Genomic DNA, 23,370 nt, shown 5'->3' with positions numbered 1-23,370 from the left:
TTCTCATTGTCCTACCGAGCGGTCCCACAGCTGAGGCTGTGGCTCTTCTCCCTTTAAGTAAATCCTCTGATTCAGAGTCTTCTCTCCGTAAATCCACGTTTGCTTCTCACAGAGGAGTTAAGGGTTTTATGGTCCAGGTTCAAGAACCACTAAAGTAGATGTCCTCTATAAATAAATCTCAATAATCTCATGTATATCTGGGTATTCACTAAATTCTCAAATAGATTTGCATTCCAGCTAGGAGTCCTCTGCAAAAGTGCGCATTTATCAAAAAGGCCATTAGGTTTTTGTGAACTGTCTAAAAATGCATAAAAAATGTTGCTTCTCTTTCATCCTTGCTTGCATCCACAGCACCGAAACACCTAGAAGATACAAACGAATAAAGTTCAGACTGTTTTCAGCATCATCTTTGTACTCGTCCACATCCTAACTATTCATTGTGATAAAACAGTCAACACACACACTTTACCTGATGTGGTTTCACTGTTATTTTCATTAAGGCCAAAGAATAAATGCTAAAGAAAAGAACAGAAAGAGGAACAGAAACTAAAGGAGAGAGAAGAAAAGATGTGTCAGAAAAGCTTGTAAAACATCACAATTTAATTGCAGCAGAGATAAAATATTTAAATTCTGTCCCAATTATTATACAGGTCAGTGGCAAGGGTGTGTACCTTTTCCTCTATATCCTTTATTTGTCTTTTTTGCAAGTCAATCCTGTCCTCCAGCTCTCTAATTCTCTGCAAAGCAAAAACAGAAGTTGTTAAGTGGGTCAAAACATATTTACACACAAGGTAATAACACAAAGAAAACAAACAGTCGCTTAACAGTTAAGACGGTGAACCAATTATCACAGCATATACTTCAAATAATCTGCTGGCTTCCCATCATGCCCTCTGTCTCCATGGCAGCTGTGTTGGATAAGAATGAGTTGCCACGGCAACCGCCCAGCGGATTTAACTGTGAATGGTTGAAGTGAGTCCGTCTGTGGGACTTTAAAGCTGAGCAACACTTTGGATGAAAGCGCCCTCCGCTCTGTGATCGACAGAGAACATCTGTGTCCTCGCTACGCTACACAACTGCACATGAGGGCATCTGTGACTTGTTTTGGAAGCTGAAAACACAGCCATTTAATATTATGATCAGATGTTGCAAATCAGTCCTCGATTAAAGCTGAATGGTTCTACAAATTAACAGAATGTAATCCTCCATTTGAGTGGTGTCAACACTTTGTTAATCCAAACTGATTATTGAATGGATGTTAATGTTCTGTGGTTGAAGGTTATTGCGTTAGTAAGAGTAATTCAAACGACTGGAATGGCATTTCGGGCGTGGTGATTATTGATGTAGTCAATGAGCAACAACAAAGTGTTCAAGCCATGGGTGTAAATCTACTCGGGTGGTAGCAATATGGAGGTACACTGAAGGAGTTGGGGAGGGAATATTAATTTCAAAATGACACACACACACACATACACACACTCATCTGTTCACACTTTCACTACTCTAGATGCACTTACAATCACAGTACAGGTAGCACGCACAGGGATACTGCATCTTTTTCAAAGCACCAGGGGTCAAGGTGGGGTCAGAGGTTTCTGGTGGGTACCTGGGATCAGACTGAGGGCGGGCAGGACTCAACAACCTGACTTGGTTTGCTTTGAGCCTTACCTGCTGGGCCTGCTGTAGGAGCTCCATGCGCTCCTGTAAGATCTGACTGTCAAACTGCCGGCTCTGCCTGAGAATCTGACGCCGCAGCTTGTCCACAGCTAGCCTCAGCTCCTCCCTCTGCCTGTCTGTCAGCGACTCAGCCACCGCCTGGCATGCCGGCTGCTCCTGCTGCAGAGCGCTATACAGCGTGGCCTCCAGCTCCTCGATCCTCTGCATAGCCAGCCAAATATACATACATACATACATACATACAAGTATACAAACACACACAGACGCACGCATGCACATGCGCATGCAAAAACACACACACAAGCATGCAAAAAGACACACATGGAAGCACACCAACACAGAGACACACACACATCACTGTGACTATGGCAGATTGGGGGAATACGGTTCCACTTTATAGTAGGGGGTATTTAAACTTGACCTTTACATGGCAATTCTATTACAACACAAAACTGTGCTTTTGGTCTTATTTTCTCAGAGAAAAATTGAAATTGGCACAGCAAATACCATGTAAAAACCAAGAGCTGAGCAACACAATGTCAATTCAGACTATAAACACAAAACCAACACCAAAACTGACCAAACAACGTGGTTAGAAATAGATGGATATTGAACTAGATGTTTATTGGCAATCGTCTGTAGAAGTCAGTATGGAAGAGAATATTTATAGATCATTAATTCTGACAAATCTAGTATTAAGTCAGATTAAACCCATCTTGTCTGGAATCTTTCTTTGACTTCCATATGAAGGCCATTCAGTGGGATATTCCTGAATCAAATGTTCATTGTTAAATGTTCTGCTTTTTGAGAGAGAAAATCTGTGATTTGCCTTATGAGAAGATAAAAGAGGACGCAGTTGTAAACAAGCAGACAAATACCTCTGCCAATTCAGTGCCTCAGACTATTATAATTGTTTTATAGTTCAGACTTCAGTTGGTAAAAGATGCAGTATCCCAACACAATGTGACATATTTTACCTTCATGGAGTATGTTGGACTCATGATGTTTAATGGGGTCCCAAATGTTTATGTGTCATGCTGTAATGACAATGTGGTGCCCCTGCATTCCTGAATCACTGTATAATGAGACATGTTGCCTTTTACACTGGTGAGTAATACATGAAACGCAGATTGGTCATTTCCAATTAGATAGCGTGAAACCACACTGTGTAATACTGCTCCGGACTTCGTACCATGTAGGCCTGGTCCAAGGCCTGTTTCCTGTAGTCCAACTCTTCCTCAAGGAATCCTTTCTGCTTACTGAATAGCTCCTGCAGCAAGATCAGGCAACAGTGTGATAAATACCACACAATGGAAAAGTGAAAGAAAAAAAAAATCAAGTAAAAAGCTACACAAAAAGGCTTTTTAGCACTGGAAGAGAAGAAAAACTTATCAATAAAGTTTTTTGAGTGCATTCTCATAAAAGGAAATACAAAAATTTTGTGGGTGCTTATGTGAAAGTTTCAAAACACATTTTAATTTACCTTGTCATTTTCCAGATCAATCATCTTCTGTGTGAGAGCTGCCTCTGTGCTATCTATCTGCTTTAACCACTGCAGGAATCAGAAAATTAGAGTCATGGGTGTTGCAACTTTTTTTAGATTTTATCTCAGGATCAATCATGCAGACAAGAATACGTTGTTGTTACTAATTACATTAGTTAACATTAATTTGTTCCATTCCCCAAACTTTAACACTCAACTCAAATGCAATAGTTGAATTGGCTATGAAGTGAGATTTGCAAGGAACGTCCACTGTGTGTCACTAAAAGCACAGAGAGGCTTCATTTCACCTTTTCACAGAGAGAAATCACCGTCCCTGCCTGGATCACAGCGACCTGCTCCTCATTCCTCAAATTCTACAGAAAACAATTTATAAAATTAAATTGGATATTCAAAAAAAGAGCCATTCAAGATTATTTTAATGAGACAATTACTCAAACTCACCCCATTATCACCTAGAATATCCAGTTTCTTCATTAGCTCAGGAATAATAACATCCTGCACAAAAGGTCAGAACCAAGACATCATGTGAGAATCTGCGTTGGATATAATTAATAGGAAAGAATCCTTTTCTGAAATAATTTTTACCTTGACTCCCTCCTGGTGGCAGTAGATCTGCAGAGCACTGCTGCTGTTTTCAGGGAACGCTGACATGTGCAGATTAAGGGCAGGAGATCTGCGCTCCCTCTCCTATGAAAGGAAACAGCATGTTAATATTCATACAAATCAACAAACACATTGATATACATTTTTTCACATCAATTCCTGGGTACTAACGGAGCACCCCATCGCCATAATGATTGCGAGTGCAGTAAGAGAAAAACTTAAGAGACACTCTCTCTAAATGAATATTGAAGTGAAATGGAAGGGAATGAGGAATTTACTCACATGACACTGAAAACATGGTCGGGATCTGCCAAAATGAGGGAGGTGAAAACCCAAAAATTTTAAAAGGACAAACCAACTAAACAAGAAGGAAGTCATGCTTTTAAAACCGCAAGCTGAGATAGTGATCTGGTGTTTCACCGACACGACACAACTTCTACACAAACAGATAAACTGACTGGCTTAAGTAACACTGGAGCCATTGCCACCGATTGCCTTCTAGCTGTCATACAGGTGTGTGATGTTAACCAAAAATAACCACCAGCTGTAATATACCACATTTTCTACCGTTTCAGTTCTGTGTTATAGATTTGTTGTCTTATGGAAAATGTAACATAAACTGGAAAGTACCATGCCAAAATGGTAGACAAAATGAACAAGGATGGGAATGGATGGTGAACGTAAATACATCTTTATTCAATTAAAAATTATATTCATCTCAACACATTTAACATTCATGAAATGAAATTTAAAAAAAATATATATTTCAGTCCAGTGACAGGGTATGCACACAGCTGCCATGCAAAACAAGGGAAATTAAAAGCATACAGTGAAAAACTGAGATGAGTGCAGGAAGGGAATGCATGTCTGTCTGAGGAGTCACTGTATGTAGGTCTTGCGTCTGGAGCTGAGGCCGTTGTTGTCGCTTCCTGGCGACAGCTTGATGGCAGTACAGTCTCTTACTTCCAGTTCCAGCACTCTGAATTCCAGCAGCTCATTCTGGTCCCGGGCGTCCTGAACCTCAGCATGCAGCTTCGACTCCGTCTGCTGCAAGACACACATCTGCAGACAGAAATGTATCTTTAATCTTCGAGAGTTTCTGAACTGTGTTGCAGCAGAATCAGTTCATATCTCATACGAGATATAATTGATAATAATCTAATAAAAACCAAATCACACACAATAGATGACTTGCATGATTACACATCTGAGGATAAGCCCAGTTATTGTACCTTAATGATCATTAAAGTCTTACATCTACAGGTAGAAAAGACCTCTGTCTATATTATACAGAGAAGCCAATGACACTTCTGTACTTAAGCGAATTCTTCAGGTTTCTCTACCTTACTTGAACATTTTTCTGTTGAGGAATTTTTTACCATTACTTTCTACATTTGAACACAACTTTCTGTACTCTTGAGTAACCACCTGTTTCAATGCTGAGAAACATGATTCAGAGTTACAGTGAAGGAAAATCAGCTTATGGCAACAGTGATCAATACTGGCGCTTCAGAAGTAATATCAAATTAGAGTGAACAAGTTACATCAACAACTACTGAACACTGTCTTCCCATTTGTTTGTTTTTTTTAAAAAGAAAGATTCATCACATAAAAGTTTGAAAAAGTTTGTTTTATACAAATAGAAATTCTACATCGGTGATTAGTGACTCAAAACTGTAAGGTAAGTTCAACCATGATCAGCTTTAATTGATCATACAGCCACACTAAAAACATTGTATTATAATAACAGTTATAAAAAGGTTAAAGCTCTCATCAAAAGTTAGTATCTGTAATTGTTTTTAAGTAAAGAATGCGAGTGCCTGAATCAGTTTTGCACAAATGTAACAATCCAAAAAGTTTTAATGGAAAATACCAAAAACAGTGGATTACCTGGAATAGGCTGTAATCTGATGAGTGGTCACATATATAATCCAAAATTTCAGCTTTCCAAATTAGTATATGATGTAAATTAGCTTGGTTTTTAATAGCTTTTTTGACATTTTGAGATCAAGTCATTAAAATTGTATCTATTGATATACATCTATATGCTTAATATAAATGAATTGCAAAAAATAAATGAGTTGACTGATGAGTAAAATGATCTTATGCTGTTATAAAACCAGTTTAAGACTACATAAGGAAACTTGGAATTTTATATTGAGATATCTTTTTTAAAGTAAACAAGATTTATATTTCAGGTTAGAACAGGTTTATGAAATGCTTTTAACTAATCTTCGATAGTTAAAAAAAAAAAAAAGAAAGCCTTGCTGGTACAAAATATCTGTGGCTGCTGTGGTACAAGTGAGTGATTCAGTCTACCTTCTCATGCAGTTCCTGGTTGGTCCTGAGCAAGTACTGCTTCTCCTCCACCCATTTTGAATCCTGCCATAACAACCAAACAAAACATCAGCGGGAAACAACACTGGTAAGAAGAGGACAGGAAGGAAAAGATCCCCAGTGACGGATTGTAATGAACAAAAACGACAGTGACATAAACCAGTCATCACACGTTCACATGCCGAGCGACCTTCACCTGACGCATGCAGATGTAACACAGACACAAAGAGACAGGAGCAGAGTGGCACGAGTTTTATTGATGCACAGAAACGAAGCACGGTCCTGAGGAAACAGAACAAAACGAGTTGCATTCAACAAGCCAACAGGAGTTTACAGTGAGGCGAAAGAAAAACAGCAGAGCAGCCAATCAGAACCACAGCGCTGGATCACATCACAGTCCAACAGGAAACATGCGGAAAAGACAAAGAAAACCCTCACGATCAGTTATGTTAGGCTTATTAATATCAATTCAGAGTTTCAGTAGCCCACATGATATTATTCAAGTGTTGGTGATAATTAAGGTGCGAAAAAAATAAAGGCTTTTCATGAACGCTTGAACTGGTTGGGCTGAGTTCTCGGATTTAAACGTTTCACGATAACTTTTGTATATATTAGTAAAATATAATCAACCCTAACAGCACGTTCAAGTTTGTAATGATTGTTAAATCCTCCAAGCTTATCTCTTAAATCTATTCAGATTCCTATCACTTGTGAAACGGTTTACAAGACTCCCCCGAAGTGCTGAGAAACAATAAGAAACACCACCACCGACAGTACGGACAGGGGGTAAAAGTGGAGCATGCAGGCACAGCTGTGAGGTAAACACATGCGGGAAGAAGCATCACAGGATTCTGCGGCAGACCTGGTCAGCATAGCGCCAGCCCAGGAGCAGGACAGCCAGACATACATGCAGGAGAGCCACTGACAGCAGGACCTGTGAGCTCCAGTCCCCGTCCTTTGTCTTTATTACCTGCCCCCTCTCAGCCAGGGCCTTCTCCAGATCAACTATCTTGGCCTGGCAGCTGTTGAGCTCCACCTGCAGCTGCTCGCGATTCTGTGGGGGACAAAAGGAAGAGAGAAATTTCATCAGCAACAATGATTTGGGAGCGGTTGTTATTTCTCATGTACGCCTTCAACTCGGTTTTGTTAAGGGACAGATGACAGATACAAACCCTGGCCTCTCTCTCTGCATCCAGAGAGCCGCCGGTCTGCTCCTGCAGGAGGGCATATGCCCGCTGAAGAGCCTGATACTCTCTGGTGAGTTGACGGAAACGAAGTTCTGATTCTTCACGGGAAATACTCTGCCGTATCAAAGAAGTGACCGGGTCAAACAAACTAGAAAGTCTTCACCTTCACATGTGAGAAAGTGATTTTCAACTGTCTATGCAGTTTCACTTTTCCTCAATAATTGCAACATCCATCCAGCAACTATTATAAGAACGAAGCAATATGAAGGTCTTTGAATAACACTAAACTTAGAAAGGTTGTACCTCTTCCAAGTCCTCCTCTGGAGTGGCAGGCGTGCGGTCAGTGAGGTCAGTGTTATAGGAGGTCAGAGAGGACGTCTCGGAGTCCACCGACTCCTCATCAAATCCAAAATATGTCTCCACAACATGCCTCTGTAGGAAGTAGAGAGGAAACGAATGGAATAGCACACAAACAGCAACACACCTCAAAAATTTGATTACACCTGATTTCAGATTGGAAAACATTTAATCATAAACACCAAATTCAGTGTCAGTCTACTTTACGAAACAATACATTGCTTATTTATGTCAAGTAAGACCAAGCTGCTGCATGTTTTTTTTGTTTTTTTATCATTAACTTCTTCCTTACCATCATGTTTGTAAGTCATCTCCTGGCAACCCGAGAAATAAAGGCAGACAAGCGCACACAAACAAATGAAGGATGAAAAATAAAGGATGAGGAGGAGGTACTCCGTCATTCTGTCACAAGACCAAAAACACCAACAATAAACTCCAAAGAATCTGGTCCAAATATGTCTAGCATATCATGGACAACACTCTCCAGTCTACAGAGTGCACTGCAGGCCAAGGTCCAAAAATGTACAGTATTTCTCACCGTCACAAAAAAAATGGATAGTTTCAGATGTAATCAAGCTACTATCACAGATAAAGTAGAAGGCACTAAGCTGTGTTTGTTCCCCAGCTGCTGTGTTGTTGTTTTTTCCCTGTAATTAAAATTTTCCAAAAAGAGAGAGAGAAAAGAAATTCCAGATGCAGGTCCAAAAGCTCTGCCCAAGTCTGCATCCAACTTTCCAAGCTTGCAAACCGCTTCCAGCAGGAGAGGTGAGGGGAACTATACGACACGCATCTACAAACTCCTCCTCCTAGCAACATCAGACCCCGAAATGCCCCCTGATGTATTAAAACAAACATGCCGACTCAGATGTACACACACACAGAGCAGTTTGCTTTTTTTTCAGAACCAATTAAATATTATCAACCTTCACTTTAACAGTTAGTGAAGCACAGAAACGTTAAACACAACATTTAACTTGCAGCTTTTGTGATCCATCTGTGAAATATTCTATAAAAAGCCCAAAAAAATAAAAAATAAAAAAACTGAAAATGGTTTCCAACATGAATCGTTGCTGGGTGTGTGTGTGTGTGTGTGTGTGTGTCTGTGTGTGTGTGTGTGTGTGTGTGTGTGTGTGTGTGCGCAGCATGACGCTCCCAGCTGGAATGGATGCTGTCACTATTGTCTCACGAGTCCAATTAAACACAAACGCACAGAAAAGAACACACACACACACACAACTGAAAGTGGCGCATGACGATCAGTCAGCCACAGATATGGGAGTTGTTTAGTCACGCCTCACTGGTTCAACAGATGTGTCGGAAAAAACCCACGGACACTTACTTTTGACATTTTGAGGGGTTTTCTTCTGGTTTTTTTGCACATCACTAATCGGTCACGTTCCTACGGAGAAAGAGAACAAAGCAAATCAGCCTCAACAGTTTCATAAATCCCCCATCACATCTGAATTTATGACATGTCTCCGTGCACTGGGGAGCCACTTTGATCAACGGAAAAAATTAACTGCCAGCAGAATTTAACATTTCATTTAGCAATGTCTAATTTAGACTGCTGAGAAAAAAAAAAGTCCAAGCTTTTATTCTATTCCATCTTGCAAAAACTTGCAACTGTTGCAACGGAAAGATAAGATAAGAAATTCTATTTGATATCGCGGCCGTCAGGAACAGAGTGATGCTGAAAAATGTCTCCGTGCCTTTGTAATTCCCTGTCAGGGTGGGCACAGCTCCTCTCACCGATTCAAAATGCTGCTGCAGAATACCGACTGAAAGGAACCAGAGAAACCGCTTCTCTCACATACTCGACTCTCTTCAATGGCTCCCTGTCAGAAATTAAGGTTCTTCTTTTAACAACCAGGCTGAGTCATACCTTTAAAAAGCCGCAAGTCCCCTCAGAACATTTCATCCTAACAGTGATGCTTCATTGAGGTTCCCAGAGTTTTACGTTTTCAGGTTCTTCTAATGTGGAACTAGTTCCCTCTATTAGGGAAGCTAACACGGTCTTCACTATTACTAGAACTCCACCATTTGATCAAGTTTGCAAGTTAGAGCTCCCTAGACCATCTTTTATTTAGGCTGCTATAGCTTTAGATTGCTACAAGACTTTCTGTATCTCACTGTTTCTCTCCTTTTGTCACTCGCTATTCATTCATATGTCACTGATGGATGTCACTAATGACAACTGAAACTGAAGGAGCATGATCTCTGCCTCCTGCAGTGAGCTCATTGTTTAGTTTACTGACCAATATGAGTTTGTTTATTCTCTGCTCTGTCCTTTTCTCTCTTGTCTCCAAACACTGACTAGTCTAGACTAGACTAGACTCCTTCCGTAGCAATATTCTGGATATTGTATTTAAAGAGGTTATTGGACCCTAAATAACACGACGTGTGAATTGATGTGCACAGTTGTTTGTACTTTTATGATATCTACAACTGAATTGATTGACATTGGCAGTAAGAAGTCTCAAGAGTGAAAGACATTGTGCTCTGGAGTTTGATTATCGAGGTTCCAGGAAAATCTTGACCTGCGTGAGCTCGTCAATGATGCCCCGTTGCTCGGCAACCTGCAGCTTGAGAAACTCCACTTCCTGCTCCTCGTGGGCATGGCTCAGGTCTGTCAGGGAGCTCGGCCGCTTCAGCTGGGTTTGAAGACACTGCTGCTGCGAGGGTGGACGTGAAGAGGCGGCTTTTTCCTTCTGAGGAAGGAAAAGAGAGAAAAAGAGACGTTTCCTCACATAGCCAGTAGAGGGCCTGTTTTCTTTATAATGAACGCCTCAATGAGACCCAAAAGACAAAAACAAAGCACCTCTTTGTCGACTGCAAAACACTCATATCTCTCAGGACAAGTTAGCATTTAGAGTATTTAAATTTAATTTGATCTTTGGTATCAAGGGAGAAATAAGAGATGATAAAGTAAGGCAGGTGCATCTCACCATCTCAGCGTTGTCTCGGCTCAGGTTCTTGAGTTTCTCCTCCATGCGCTGCAGTGTTTGCAGGAGGTCGTCGTTCTTCTTGGACAGCCGCTTGTTCTTCTCAAACATGGGCTTCATCTGACTCTCTGCTTCTCGGACACGCTTTAACTGAACAGAGGACGGAAACAGGAAGGGGAAACCCTTTAATCTTATGTTCTGACCTCTGACACTGAATTTCCTCCCTGTGCTGTGCAGGTAAGCTCTGCACTGAAGGACTTCTAAAGTAACCACTTTCATTATGTCTCAAAGAAAATTATTTTTATTTTAATATACTTCAAGTTTTTGTCGGAAAATGTCTATATGTATGACTATAATGCACACGTGTAGTTATACATGTGTGTTCCTCACCAATTCATTCCTCTCGTCGGCCAGCAGTGCATTTCGATCCTCCAGTTTCCTGATGACCGAGTGGAGCTCGGCAATCTTCAGCTGGAACCTCCTCATGTCACGCTCCTCCACCTCCTGTTGAGTCGGGGGGAGAGGGGAGGAGGAGGAAGACAAAAACTGAAAAAAGGGAGAACATGCAGGCAGGCAAGCAGGTAATGGAGGTGGATAGGGAAGAGGAGGTGATGGATGAGGGAGGAGTAGTCATTTCACAAGGTGAATGTGCAGAACACAGACGTTATTTAAAATATCTGTCTTTGTAATGAGATTTTTTTTTTTTTTTTTTTTTTTTTTTAAATGGCACACTCTGAGATCTAAGACAGGGTTATCCAAACCTTTTTTCAACGGATGAGACTTGAGTGTGTGAAAGTGCCTCAGGGCCAACAGCCTCTGATAACGGTTTCAAAAAATAAAATATAAAAAAAAGTTTTCTTGCAACACTGATTTTAGTTACATTTTTGTACCAAGTAAGGAAGCTCCATCTTGTTCTGAGGGCAAAAATATGTTACGCTATTAGCATGATATAGTAAGTCATGCAAGATTGAAAAGGCTGTGATGGGTTCACACATTACATAATTCACAGGTAAGTTACACAGTCGTGCTGAAAAGACAGATTAAAAGTAGTATTGCACGTTGATTGTTTTGACTTTGTTTGTGCTAAAAAAAAATATATAACATTCAGGGACACTGGAGACAAGTCATATGAATCAGACTGTGATCCTGGAGTCGCATTTTGAACATGTCTGATTTAAGTTATCCCAAATAAGCTTTCAAGTGGAATTGAAATGTAAAAAGAAAAAAATTATGAAACATCTACTCAAAGAAGGAATTTTCCCTCTTGAAAAACGTAAAACACAGAGCAGTTGCACTTTTTCTCAACAACAGCAAATGTCAGGGAGCAGTGCTCCTTTCCACTTGCAATTTTTTTGTTTCATTTCTATTTCAAAGATTTCGTAACCTTTTCTTGACATTACTCAACTGAAAGCTAAGAAAAATATCTGTCATACGTATCATCAGAATCAAAACTGTATAAAATTGCATCTGTCATTTGGTGTTTTCATATGAAAGGCTGCATCCATGCAGAAGTATAGATATTTCACTCTGTGTGTGTTAGTACCTGGTTGTTGACCAGGTCTTGGTTTTCCCCGAGCCCAGGCATCACTTCTCTCTTGGGGCTGCCGTGGTTGTGTCTCTCAGCCTCTCGTACCTGACCCAGCTGCTCGTCCAGGGCTTCCTTTTGGAGCTGGAGCTTCTGAGCGTAGCCTGCCTGCACCCCAAGCTCCCGCTCCAGAGCACACATCACCCGATCCTTCGCCTTCAACTCATCCATCTATGAGTGGTGGGTAAGAGCACAGTGACTGAAATTATACAGGTTTGTGAAAGTGAAAGTCTTTCCCCCACCCTAACGGTTCATTGTACCCACATTATTCTGACTAAACAACTGGAATATTTAGTACTGTATTACTTTAAAAAAAAGAAACCACACACACGTGTGAAAGGTACAATGTTCTAAAAAAGTGCTGTTTTCTTCTGGAATCAAATCTGAACAGAAAAAAATCATGTTAATTTAAATACATCCATTACCCAGCATGGTAAATCGTTCTTACTTTATCCAAATGAATATTCAGTCTTCATGAAGGCAAACCCTCAACTCGGATTATTCATTAAGTTTCTAACTAGCGGACGACTCAGTAACCTCGAAGTCCTTTCAGTCTCAAAATGGTTGATGATGACCCCTGGTTACTTATTATCAGCGCTAAAGTCTTTAAAATACCAGAGTGCAACCTTGATAAAATTACAAAGCTTTGTGCTTCCTTCTAACAACTCTTACCACCTTTGCTTCCCCCCGTATTTTGTTCTTTAACATTGGTATTTCCTGCACCGCCGGCTCTCACCATTCATCCATGCTACAGCCTACTCTTTTACTCTTCTTGGTGAAACATTCCTGCGCTAAGGACACATGTTCTTGCAGCCATGCTCTTGTTACATGGTTAATGAATAACTGAAGCAGGTATAAAGGCTTAGAAGTACCACACTGTGAAGATAAACTACAGACAGGCAGTGCAGCCAGTCGCTTCCAACAGGCCAGATAAGCTGAGCTGGAGCTAAACTTCAGAAGCAAGAAAACAGATGTTAGTCTGTGAGGATTGGAGATGATACTCAAATGAGGTCATGAAAGACACAGACCAGAAAAATACTGTTATATATGGTCTTGTCTTTGTATTATTTTAGGAAAACAAGAAGCATGCTTCATTGATTCTCTTGGGTAAATTAAATATTTGCATAACTCATCCCATTCATGGTTAACCTTAACTTCACATTCAGGAAGCAGTGGGCTGCCACAGAGTGGTGCCTATGGAGCCCAAGTGTCTAATAACTCAGGGACCTAAAGAGGATTCGAACCTGTAATTCGCCTTTTTTCACCCTCCAGACAACCCCTGCCTCTCCATACTCTGTAACTCTACTGTGGTCAGCTCATTGTGATGTACATAACAGGACACATTGACTCTCTCAAAGAAGCCGTTATGGGGAAACGATCATGCGAGGTATCAAATTTTAAGGTCCTGAAAATGTGTTTTGTCAATCAGCTTCTTAGAAATAACAACAGAAAGATTTGTATTAGTGTCTCCACCAATCAGAATTTAATTTGAATGTGACGACAATTGAAGGTTTGTTTGCAGTAGTACAACTTAACTGTATTAATAAATTAAGCACAAAATAAAATGCGTTTGTTGTAACAATTCTTCCTGGCAGCAATACATCTTAAACAGTTTGTAATCCTGTTCTTTTCCCTTTTTAAATTTGTATGGAGTACACATTTGGAGGATGAGCAGCAGAGCTTAGTATGCAGACTGCGTCAATTAAAAAAAAACATTTCTAATGGAAGAATAATTTAAAAAGAGAAATAAACCAGATTTACATTCCCAGACATGTTGCTGCTAAGAAGTATTGTTGACCAAAAACCAACTCAAACAACAAGAGCTACAAATGTGTACAAAGAGTCTCACCAGAACTTGTTCAAAGTTATCTAAAGACATAGTTGGGGAAGTGATATGAACTATCTGTAGTGCATGTTTTCCAATTTCATGCGGTCTCACCAGTCGACGGATGTCTCTCTCACAGTCGCGTTTAATACGATGCACCTCATCTTGGTGCTGTTGGTAGGCTGTCCGTAGATCAGCAGCTTTGGCTTTATCAGCTTGAAGAGCATTGGCCAGCGCCTCATCAGCCTGTTTCCTGGCTGTTTTCTGCTCCTGAATCTAAAAGACAACCACAGACACACACACACGCATCAGTGTTCCTAACCCATTAAACTGCTGTAAATTTAGATGTCATGTCAGTCTAAGAAGGCCACAGTGAAACAATAGCTTGGCAACGAGCTTTTCCACCCTACTTCCTGTTTTTCGGAAGCAAAAATACAAAAGGTGGACACAGTCACGCATAAATACACACACGTAGACCGATGAAGAAATGTCTGTCTCAACAATAATCAGTGTTTTCAAGAATCACTTTTCTGAGATTACAAGATGCCATTTTCCAAAGCAACGACTGCAGTACGTGCAGTTTTTTTCTATGTCAACATTAAAATATGTAATCACCTACATATCAGAAAATAACCCACCTCCTGCTGTAGCTTGAGTCTCTCCCCGTCAAAAGCCCTCCGGGCCTCCTCCCGAGCCTCTCCGAGCAGAGCATTTTTGAGCTTGTCAGCTGCGCCATCTCTCAGTGCGTTCACCAGCCCCTGGAGCCGCTGCACCTCAGCGTCGCGAATCTTGATGGACCTGGCCAGTTCCACCTCGTGCTGCCGTGCCAGAGCTTCACGGGCAGTGGCTACCTCGCGGAGCTTCTCTTCATGAAGTTTGGCACGCAGGTCAGTGAGTGCGACAGCGTGCTTGTGTTGCTCGAGCTCTCGGGCCTGCCGCTGCTCCTGGAGCCGTTCGCGAAGCTTACATACCTGTAAGAAAGCATAAAGAAAACGTGGTATTGCGCACGTGCGATATACACCGTGTGCCAAAATACTGTATAAATCTGAAAATATAAAAGGGTTGTCTTGTATTCGGGGTCTAATATTTCTATCCAAGTTCTGCATAACTGTGGGTTGTCTTAGACATGGATCAATATCTACTCATCACAGTGCATTCATCCATGTGTTGAAATTATAAATATATTTTTGGGTTAAATGATTGTCAAACCAGCATAGTCGTTTGCGTGTTCAGATTTATGATACGTGGCAGATTTTATTGCTACAAAGTCTCGACTTTTCTTTTCTATTGTTTATTTTAATGTATTTTGTTGCCAACATCTGTTTTAGTTTTGTAAGTACAACTGTTTGTCCTTTCAGATTACGTGAGAGAAGTCCGAACTGAGCAAATGTCTATGATATCAGCTTTATATATGAATCTGATGTTAGATTTGTCTTACTGATAAGTTGTATGTAGAAGTATAGGTAATATGATTTATTTGAAGTTGACTATACACTGAAACAGGTGTGATTTTATGTTACAGCTTCATGTGCTTCGTTTATATTGAATATATACACAGTTTTTAAAAAAGTCTCGACTTTCCTGAATTATCACATTCATATAATAATTGCAGTCTGACCTATTCCACCTGCTTTCAGTGCTGTTACAGCCATCTCTCAGCTTTATAAGTATGCAGAAATGAGATGCGAGAGGGAGTATGGGCGTCAATCAGTAGAAATGAAAAGAGATCCTTTTCCTCGGGGCAGCCATACAATGTTGCCTCATGTGGTACATGCCAATGAAATATACACTGCATGTCGAGGCCCAGATTGGAATCTGGTCCCATCCATTATCCGGCCGGCCCAGATTGAAATTCCTATCAAATATATCTAATTCATCCTGCCTGAAAATTGATAGGAAAAAGTTAAACTTGTCAGAGTGATCCTGACTATTACTTATTTACAATAATACAATTATTTAGCACTTGTCTCATCTTTTCATTTATTTGCTGATTATTTTTCATCTGTGCATTATTATTTAGTTCCGTAGTTTAATTTTTAATAATTAACATGTCCATGACCTGCTTTCTAATCAAATCAAATTACATTTGTGGGAATGACTGATGAAGTCTTTACGTTCAACATGGAATTCCAATCCGGGCCAGTTGGATTCCGGATCAGGCCAGATTCCAACATATACATCCCAAGGCGTAAACAACTTTTGTGAGGGTAATGTGAGCATCCAGCTCGTAAAACTGTTATTTGTAAAGGTTAACAATCATTACAGCTCATTATAATATTGCTAGCTCCAAAATGTTCTTGTTGAATTTGCTGAATCTGAATAACTGTAAGGAAACATGAAAAAGTCCATATTTCATAAATTGTTTACGGTTTCCCTCCTTGTACTTTATATATAGGTATAGCACGTTGACTTTATACTGTCGGGGGAATCAAATGAGTACACATCCACTTGTTCCTCCGCTTCCTCTGCCACCTCACCTTACCACCCTCCCGCTGGAGCTCGATCTGAACATCCATCAGTTTGCTCCTCAGTTCCTCGTTGGTGGCCGGCACCGAATCAGCCATCACCTCTGATTTCTCAGGCTTCCTTCCCTTTTTTGGGGGTTGGGCCGAGGGGGGTGTGGTCGATGACATAGCACTCCAGTTGTCCGGTCAGGACAGACATAGAGCGCTGGGTGTGCCCAAGCGGAGGAGAGTCAGTCGCTGCTGCTCCTCCTCCCTGCAAGGCCCTGCATCACCAACACGTCACGGAGAAGTCTACATAGCTGCTCGACGGCGGAGAGTTTCTGTTTGACAGACAGACAAGTGGACAAGAGAGAGAGAGAGAGAGAAAAAGACAAGATGGAATATGTGTGAGTCATTGTTAAAAACCGGGTTACACGAAACAACTCTGAACAATATTCTCAGCACAAAGACATGTGACGCACTCCAGCCAGGGGAAAACAGACTATTTTAGGGAATAACATTTACACTCTCTTCTCGACAACATATACTTGTGGGCCATTTCTCAGCATCCTATTTCAGTCCCTTGGCTGTACTTAGAAGCTCCGTAGTGCATGAAAATGTGTCTGGCCAACACAGTTTCAGACCTGAGCTTCTTGCACCTCGCTAGATGCTTCCTTCTTCCTTCCATCACAAATCCTTCCATTAGTTAGATTAATCTTGCCATTCCTGTGTCAAGAGAGACCATAATCTGTTTGTGCCCAGCAAAAACTAATGCGGTGTCAGCACTCACTCATTACTTAACGGCAAATTCCTAAACTAAGACAGCCTCCTCTAATGGGAGTCCCAGAGAAACATTCAGCATTTAGGTGAGAAGTTGCTGCTTCATTTCATCAGTCCTTGTTGATGTTTGTCTTTTCCACTGCTTCCTTTTATTTATGCACCCTCATTGTGATTTGCATAAAGATTTGAATACAGACAGCAACCGGCCATCTGATTGACAATTGTTCCTTATACTGTACCCATTAGTGTAACCCAATAGCGAGATGTCTTTTCTAAATACGAGATAAACGAGAAAGGCTATACACCCGGCATATTTTGCGATTCAGTCTGCTGCAGGTAGAATTTTGGAAACCTGTATGCAAGTTTGAGCATTTTAATCCACTTTTAAAATTTATATTTGACTATAAACCCAAATAGTTGACTATAACAATTAACAAAGTTACTTTAAATGGACTTTCAGAAAGGAGGTAAAAGTGATTAGTCAAAAGATACAATCATCCCAAAAATTTAGTGGTTGTTGCCTTCAGCGAAGCTACACAAAATGTCACGACCTCACTGAGCCACAGAAAACAGAGCAGACACAGACTGGGAGCATGTGAAATGTTTCTTTCTTCACCCTCATGCATATTTTCTATACATGTAAACTTGACGTCGGTGCGTTACAGTGACATGCATTTACTGAGCTGAAAGCGGAGTCCTCTAATCTCATCCTGGAGTGAATTGTAACCCAGTAACCTTCCCGTCGTTCTGTCTACTATTAAATAAATAATGCAGTGATAAGGGAGATGAAGCATTAAGACCGTGGGCGCCTCCATCTTTTTCCTGCGCACACATTGCCAAACATTCACACAACATACACAGATGGCAGAAATAGTTACCAAGGCAACCCTTGCTCTCAAAAACTCTTCCTTTCATACCAAAGGATGATGGGGAGGACTAGTCTCGAGCGGATAGGAAACACACAGAAACGGCACACACGCCCTCGCTGTAATGGTAATATAGAAGCCGTGCGTTTAAAGCACTCATGATTTTTGTTATCCGGTCCAATGTTTGAGCCGAGCTTGAGTGAGAGACAAAAAAAAAAATGTACTGATGCTGGAGGGCAAGGAAGCTTTTTTTTCCGCATGAATCTTTACACAGCGCACACAGACAAACGCTGAGTGAGAACCAGCAGAGAGAGAGAAAGATGGAGGATGATTACGCCGATAATAGCGAGGCAGACGAGAGGAAAGAGCCGAAGCCAAGTAGAAAGAAAAAAAAAAAATGCAGACCACAAGTGGAGAAACCAATCTTTAACCATCTCCCCTTACATTCCCTGACCTCGTCTCAATCCCTCCACCCCCATTTATTCGCTGGCATGGTGATGCTGCTGATCTCACTCTCATTCACAGAGACAGAGAGCGATCATTCAGACACAGCGAGCTCCGACAGGCACGCATTCGCTCAAGCCCGAAACCGAACAACCAGGGACAGATACAGCTGACACGTATTCTCTCTCTCTGGTCACAAACATCCATTTATTTAAAGTACACTGACCGGGCCTGCTGTGCTAACATGTCTCACAACCTGCACATATAATTCACAAGAATCCAAGTGAAGAGACAGAAGCATTCACAGGTCACTCTGCAATGTATAAGAAGGCCTGAGTGGCAATTCTATGACTATGTGCCATGCGCTCCAAGTGTCCTGCTGCATGAAAGTCCTGTCTATGAATTTAGGGAACCACTAACATACACACAAGTACTGTACACTTATTTTTTTTTACTGACGCTTACAGTTTTTATAACAGCATCACAAAAACCAGCTCGTCTCTAAATTGGCCCAACAAACAGGTGTTTCTCTTTTTCCGCTAAGATGTAATACAAAGGGTTGTCCAAATAATAACCTATAAAGGGCACAGGTGAAATAAGACGATGTCTCACACCTCATAAACCCCAAAATTTCACCTGAGACTAACATGTTTTCACAAGCACAAACCTATCAGCCACCCACAGAGCGTCCCGGAGCCACATGTTCCCAAGCTGCCGACCGGGCGCTAAATCTCAAGGTTTATAGTTCCTATGAAAACCAGGAATGTTATGTGGGAAACTGGAACGTTTTATTGGGGCAATGAGACGCCAACGAGCAACTTCACAGAAGCAGAATAAAAAGCCAGTTGAAGTCCTAGTCGTTAAGTTGCTTTGTGCCCTCCGAGCATCAACAGTTAGTGTATCTTCTGTTCAACTGGAAACACTCAGAAAATGACAAGAAACCCTTCAACAGAACAAACTTCTTCCTCATCACTTGTGAAAATCTTTTTTTTTTTCTTAAACCTGGATGCAATCCCACATTCCCAACCAACCTCAAAAACGTCTGCGACTCATTAAATCAAGTCATACTGGAACCCCTTACATAAATTGAGCAACACGTCGACAAAGGACCACCTTCAAGGTCTATTTAAAGCCAGTGAAAGTAGCACTCAGGAGATCGGCTTAAACACTAAGTCAATGCATCGTGAGCGCAAAGAAGGATGTGATGATGAAATTCTGCCGTTTCCCACGACGGAGAACTACCGCTGAAGGAAAGTGTCAGCATCAATATGGATTCATCGTCATCAATAAAATGTTAGAATACATAAATTCATGCAGAAGCAAGACTTCAGTTCCTGTCTGGCTTATGGCAAATCTAGGACACAAAGGTAGGTTCATCACCAGTTCAAAATATTTCTTTTTATCTACTGTGAGATGACAGGTCTATAAAGGGTGACAGCAATGCACCGGGGATTAACCTGGTAGTTAATTTTGTAGGAATGACTGTTAATGTACATTATAAGCTTTTGCAATGTTTCGTACAAGTAAAACAGCTCAGACGCAAACTGAAAGAGTTTTAAGTTTGACGAGACAGATATATAAACTGATCTTATTTTGTGCCTCACAGTCACATCATCCCATTTGAGTTCAGTCTCTCTTCTCGGTTGTTAAAAATCCAAACTGTTCTTGAACCTCAGTGTGCAGCCCTCCTCTCTCCCCAACCATCACCACCTCACGTGTCCACCTGGTCAGTGAGTCTGTCCAGCATTTCTGTCACCACTCTACTACAGACCAGTGTCTGCACTCCAGAAGGTCCTGAGATGTTTTCTCTGATGTTGCTTCAAATTGCTCGAGTCTAATCGGCAAAACGTTCAGATTTATTCTGCATTATAAAAATTATATATTTTTTCTCATCATATGGTCATATTGATTTACTGTTGACCATTTATCATGTTTGATCTGTGAATATTTCATCAACATATTTTAATAATGGTGTTTCTATTGTGCTGATAAAGCAGCTTAATGCCATTTCTCAAATTTTAGGATTTTTAAAAGAAGTAGAGAAGGTGGATGGATTTCTTTTTTTTTTGCAACCTGATTCATCAACCCTCACAGTTCAGAAGTGTTCTGTATGTCTTACAATAAGCACAAGTTTCAGAGCATTATATTTTCTTCATGGTCTATTAAACACCTTTGTTTGCAGAGAGAGTTTGCAGACTGTTGCGCAATACTAATATAACAAAACAATAATGTAACATCATATCACTGAGCAAATAGACTAGACAAAAGTACAAATGAATTTATTTTTTTTTAAGCTTGTGCAGATACACATCTTTAATGTGGTTGAATCTGGTTCACAGGGTCTTTGCAGTGGTCACAAACTTGTTTCACGCACCAAGCCAGACAAATCAGATACATCCGCAATGTGTTATATATTAACTAGACTACAGAGTGACATAAAAGCCCAGTAAAGATAATACGTGTTCCAGTCGGTGCTCAAACAAAGACACCTCACTTCTCTGGCTAGAACAAACATCAACATCAAGGGTGTGGCGAGACTGATATATGTGCTCTTGTACTGCACATTTGTTACGCTGCCTTATCTTATAGTCTCCCTCACACACACACACACACACAACCCTATTGCAGCCTTGTGTCAGTGTCAGCCAAGTGTAGACTGTCAGAACAGGTCTGGCCACAGTCCAGACATCATTCCACAGTCTACACAAACAGACGCACACACTTAAAACACGATAAAGATCCCGCTGTGAGGCTGAGTAACCCTGCTAAGAGCAACACAAGTAGAGCATATGACCTAAAAACTATTACGCCAGCAGAATTACTACTAGTGACTGACCTCAATGACCAGTCAACCCAAACAGACAAGCATGAAGGGTCTTTCTGACTCAGGTCCCCGCTTCATAGGAACTGGCATTGCTCGTTTCATTGCACGGGCGATGATCTCGTTCACCTTGCCTCTGAATCCGTCGATACTGACATCCATTACGAGAGGATGAGTGTTTTCAACGTTTGCATGCGCAACGTGAAGGAGTGTTTTTGCATGCACGAGTGCAGACGCGTTAGCAGGGATAACCTCATCCTCCACTCCAAGACATGATAGTCTGGGAAGGATAAACTGTGGCTGTGAGAATTAGGAGGAGGCAATGAGGGGGTCCACTGGGATTATTCTGGGAGCAGCCAGTCACTCAGCCCATCACACCGAGCACAGCAGTGGCTGTGAAGGGAAAAGATGCATTATGTATAAACAAATTAAGTTATGACAAACAGGGGAGGGTTGGTTGGTTGAGAGGTTAAAGACATGAGACAATAAGGACATGTACATTCCAAGCCTGTAAGACTTAAGGAAATTCCTAATGTGAGACCTGAACAGGGACTGGGTGAGGTCATCTGGAAGCTAAAACACTTGACAAATCACATATGTGGCACGATCTACAGTGCTGCTGCTTTTGTTCCCGACTGCATTAGCCCGAATTAGGAGCGCCACAGCATGCATCAGCCTCTGATCAAACCGAAGTGAGTCTGAAACGCATGCCCGGACGTCCACCGAGGCAGATTTACGAGCCTCCCGGTGCCGCCTCTGCTACAGAAGCAGTGCCCTATAGTCTTAGGACAGACAGGAGTCTCCCGCCTGTAAACACAACGGTCAGGTGTGGCAGTGGGCTCTCCGGGGTGAAAAGATTATGCCGGAGACATCGGGGTGGCTTACTGTGATGTGGCTGGCTCTCTAATGAGCTGTCAAAGAGGAGATTAAAGGGGTGAGGAGCTGCTTGCTGCTGGAGGAGAGTGCTTTCACACTACCGCTGACACCCTGTTTGTCCGGCTTTGCCAACCACACCCCACAGCAACATGCATGGGGCTGCTGCAGCATCCTCTCCAGCCACGGAGGGACTGGGGCAGCTTCATTCCAAGTGTCTGACTCCCATGTAGCATGTCCATCATGGAGAGTAACCACACTACACCACAGGGCCTCGTTCAAAGCTGGGCAGGACAAGGAGGCAAAATGCAACGAGACAAGAAGGGTGAAGACATTAATATTAATTACTCGTCACGCCTCACAGCTTCCTGCATGCAGTCAGAACGATCATTTTCACATCCCAGCGTCCATGAGAGGATGGGCGACTCAAACTCACACAGGGAGGCTGAAAGGATGTAGCCCGGGAGGGAAGAGGAGGGCGGAGGGGCTGCCTGTCCGTCACTGCGCCCCGAAGCTCATGCAACACGGATGTCAAGACCTGTGCAACAGCAGCCAGCCGCTTCCCCGGTGTCCACGAAGCAGTCACTGGGAGTTACCCGAGCCCCGAGTCAACAAACTTACATGAAATGGACGTCCGGAGGTCCCCCAAGCGGTCTGATGTCGGGACGCCGCTGCGTGCTCACATCCAGGAAGGGAGGCTGTGGTGTCGGTGCGGGTTCGCTCTCCTCCCCGGCGCCGCGGGATGCGCAGACCGCTCACAGCGACCGTTAAAAAAACTTTTGCCCCGCAGATTTAGCGCACATTTCCCGGCACCAAGTGGCCGCTCACTGCTGACAACCCTCCCGTGGCTGCGGTCCCGGCGACTCAGGTCTGAGCTTCGGCGGCTTCTCCTCCTCCTCCTCTCGCGCTGCACGTTGACATTTTTCTTCCACGCCCACGCGCATACAAGCACGCTACGTCATCAGTTCCCATACACACGAGGGGGGGAAATAGATAATAAATAAATAACTCCGCTTCCTTGCTGGTGTCGGACGTGGACGTTAGAAGGGAGAAAAAAAAAAAGAAAAGAAAGAAGCCGGTGGGCGTCACCGGCAGCGTGATAGAAGCGCGACACCTGACTGCGTG

At 42.0% G+C, this 23,370-nt stretch overlaps 1 protein-coding gene across 1 annotated transcript; it reads right to left on the bottom strand.

Annotated features, from left to right (window-relative positions):
• Positions 1-279: 279 nt before the first annotated feature.
• On the bottom strand, positions 280-23,130 carry jakmip1 (janus kinase and microtubule interacting protein 1). Its single transcript, XM_080502793.1, has 23 exons — positions 22,867-23,130; positions 16,495-16,802; positions 14,656-14,988; positions 14,132-14,293; positions 12,151-12,363; positions 10,998-11,111; positions 10,611-10,757; positions 10,203-10,373; positions 9,005-9,064; positions 7,612-7,740; positions 7,294-7,422; positions 7,092-7,175; positions 6,104-6,166; positions 4,748-4,846; positions 3,767-3,868; positions 3,623-3,676; positions 3,469-3,534; positions 3,161-3,229; positions 2,870-2,947; positions 1,669-1,878; positions 672-737; positions 470-546; positions 280-362 (listed from the first exon to the last, which is right to left on the bottom strand). The coding sequence occupies exons 2-22, from the start codon at positions 16,648-16,650 to the stop codon at positions 496-498; spliced, it is 2,556 nt and encodes an 851-aa protein (XP_080358919.1). The 5' UTR covers positions 16,651-16,802; positions 22,867-23,130; the 3' UTR covers positions 280-362; positions 470-495.
• Between the last annotated feature and the right edge of the window lie 240 nt (positions 23,131-23,370).

Source organism: Blennius ocellaris (genome assembly GCF_963422515.1).
Source record: "Blennius ocellaris genome assembly, chromosome: 9".
NCBI classification, from domain to species: domain Eukaryota; kingdom Metazoa; phylum Chordata; class Actinopteri; order Blenniiformes; family Blenniidae; genus Blennius; species Blennius ocellaris.
Note: the sequence above shows the minus strand (reverse complement) of the source record. Positions and strands in the feature narration are given on the sequence as shown.